This window comes from Lycium barbarum, chromosome 11 (assembly GCF_019175385.1).
Source record: "Lycium barbarum isolate Lr01 chromosome 11, ASM1917538v2, whole genome shotgun sequence".
Lineage (NCBI taxonomy): Eukaryota > Viridiplantae > Streptophyta > Magnoliopsida > Solanales > Solanaceae > Lycium > Lycium barbarum.
Window position 1 is genome coordinate 21979412 of NC_083347.1, and position 1428 is coordinate 21980839.

A 1428-nucleotide genomic window follows, 5' to 3' on the forward strand; every position below is an offset into this window, starting at 1 on the left:
AATACGCGTTAATTTCTGCCCTATTTGGACTCACTATGGACATGTAAAAATAGTGGGAGAAATGGTTTTGAGGGTAAAAAAGTCATTTCTTCTATTCAAATTGTACGAGGACAATTTATCTTATTTCCTCTAAATACAACTTTGTGAGGAGTTTCTTTGGGTTTTCCTTTGGGGTCCGTTCAGCTTTCTTTTGGGATTTATGTGGTTCAATTTTCCTCCTCTTGGATTTAGACTTCAACCATGAAGCATGTGTGGCACTTGGTCCTTGTGCCGCCAATGTGGACTCCAACATTTTCAGTGAAAAATAAGTCGAAAAACAGTTGCTACATGATACCTTTTGAGCCTGAAACTGGCAACATAAACTTTCAAACTTACAGAATTCTTCCAACACTAGCATCATCAGAGGGAATTTTCTCAATTTTTTTTTATCATCTTATCCGGTATTATTTCGGCTAACTTACGTAATCCATTTTTATTTCTCTTTGCCCTTTTAATGGTCTGATCATTTGACAGAAAATTATGCTCTATATCTGTCAGCAATCAATTTCTTCATAGTCGAATTCTCAAATTTGGTCAACAAAATTCAATCATCAATATCACTATGTCCAAAGAGTGAATATAGTGAAGTTAGATAAACTGAGACTCCATAAGAAGGAATGGAACACATCATATTATTTATATAACTTCGCCCTAAAAGGCATCTTTTATTTGCTAATTTATTTTGATATACAACCTTTACTCCTATATATGGAGCAAATCACAATCATTTTGAATAGCTTGATTCTATCATACAAAAGAAGAGGAAATGATGTTTATATATGACTAGGTTTAATTAGTAAAACTTCTAAAACGAACCATTTTCTTTTCAAACTCCATCTTTCCAATTAAATTGGAATCTAAGCAGTTGCAATCGGATCACTTTTCACATCTGCTTCCGTGGCCTTCATGGTTTCAAATCTTGGCTCTTTGGCCTGAAACTTGAGTTCAGCATATAACTTCATGTAATCATCAAACACAAATTTTGGGTAAACTTTTTGTCTTTCCTCTTCCTCTTTCTCAACCAAAGTTGGTGCTGGATAGATTACTGCATCATTTCCTGGATTATAAAACGAAGCTAGTGACATTCGAGTCCCGTCTGTTTGAGCAATCACTTTGTGCATCACACTCTTCTATTTTCCGTTGGTGATCACCTGTTTTTTTCATTTGATGATAAATAGTTAAATACCCTTCTAGTATATAATTCTATGTTTTGACAAAAAAGAATTGACATATAATACGTGTTTAGTATGCATAAATCAAATTCCACATTCTGACAAAAATATTGTCCTCTTATATTACCAAAATAATCTTTTTATAAAAGAATAACTTTCGTCGTATATAATATTTTTTATATAGATTATACACAACCTGTTAAACTCTTTTATTGAA

General features: G+C 32.8%; 1 protein-coding gene across 1 annotated transcript; it reads right to left on the minus strand.

The window, feature by feature from the left end:
* Window positions 1-782: 782 nt before the first annotated feature.
* LOC132620371 (1-aminocyclopropane-1-carboxylate oxidase 3-like) lies at window positions 783-1182 on the minus strand. Its single transcript, XM_060335033.1, has one exon. It carries the CDS (start codon window positions 1158-1160, stop codon window positions 897-899), a length of 264 nt encoding a protein of 87 aa, XP_060191016.1. The 5' UTR covers window positions 1161-1182; the 3' UTR covers window positions 783-896.
* Window positions 1183-1428: the final 246 nt, after the last annotated feature.

Excerpts from the sequence above, each read along its gene's own strand:
- LOC132620371 (XM_060335033.1), bottom strand. The coding sequence starts at position 1,160 with ATGCACAAAGTGATTGCTCAAACAGACGGGACTCGAATGTCACTAGCT.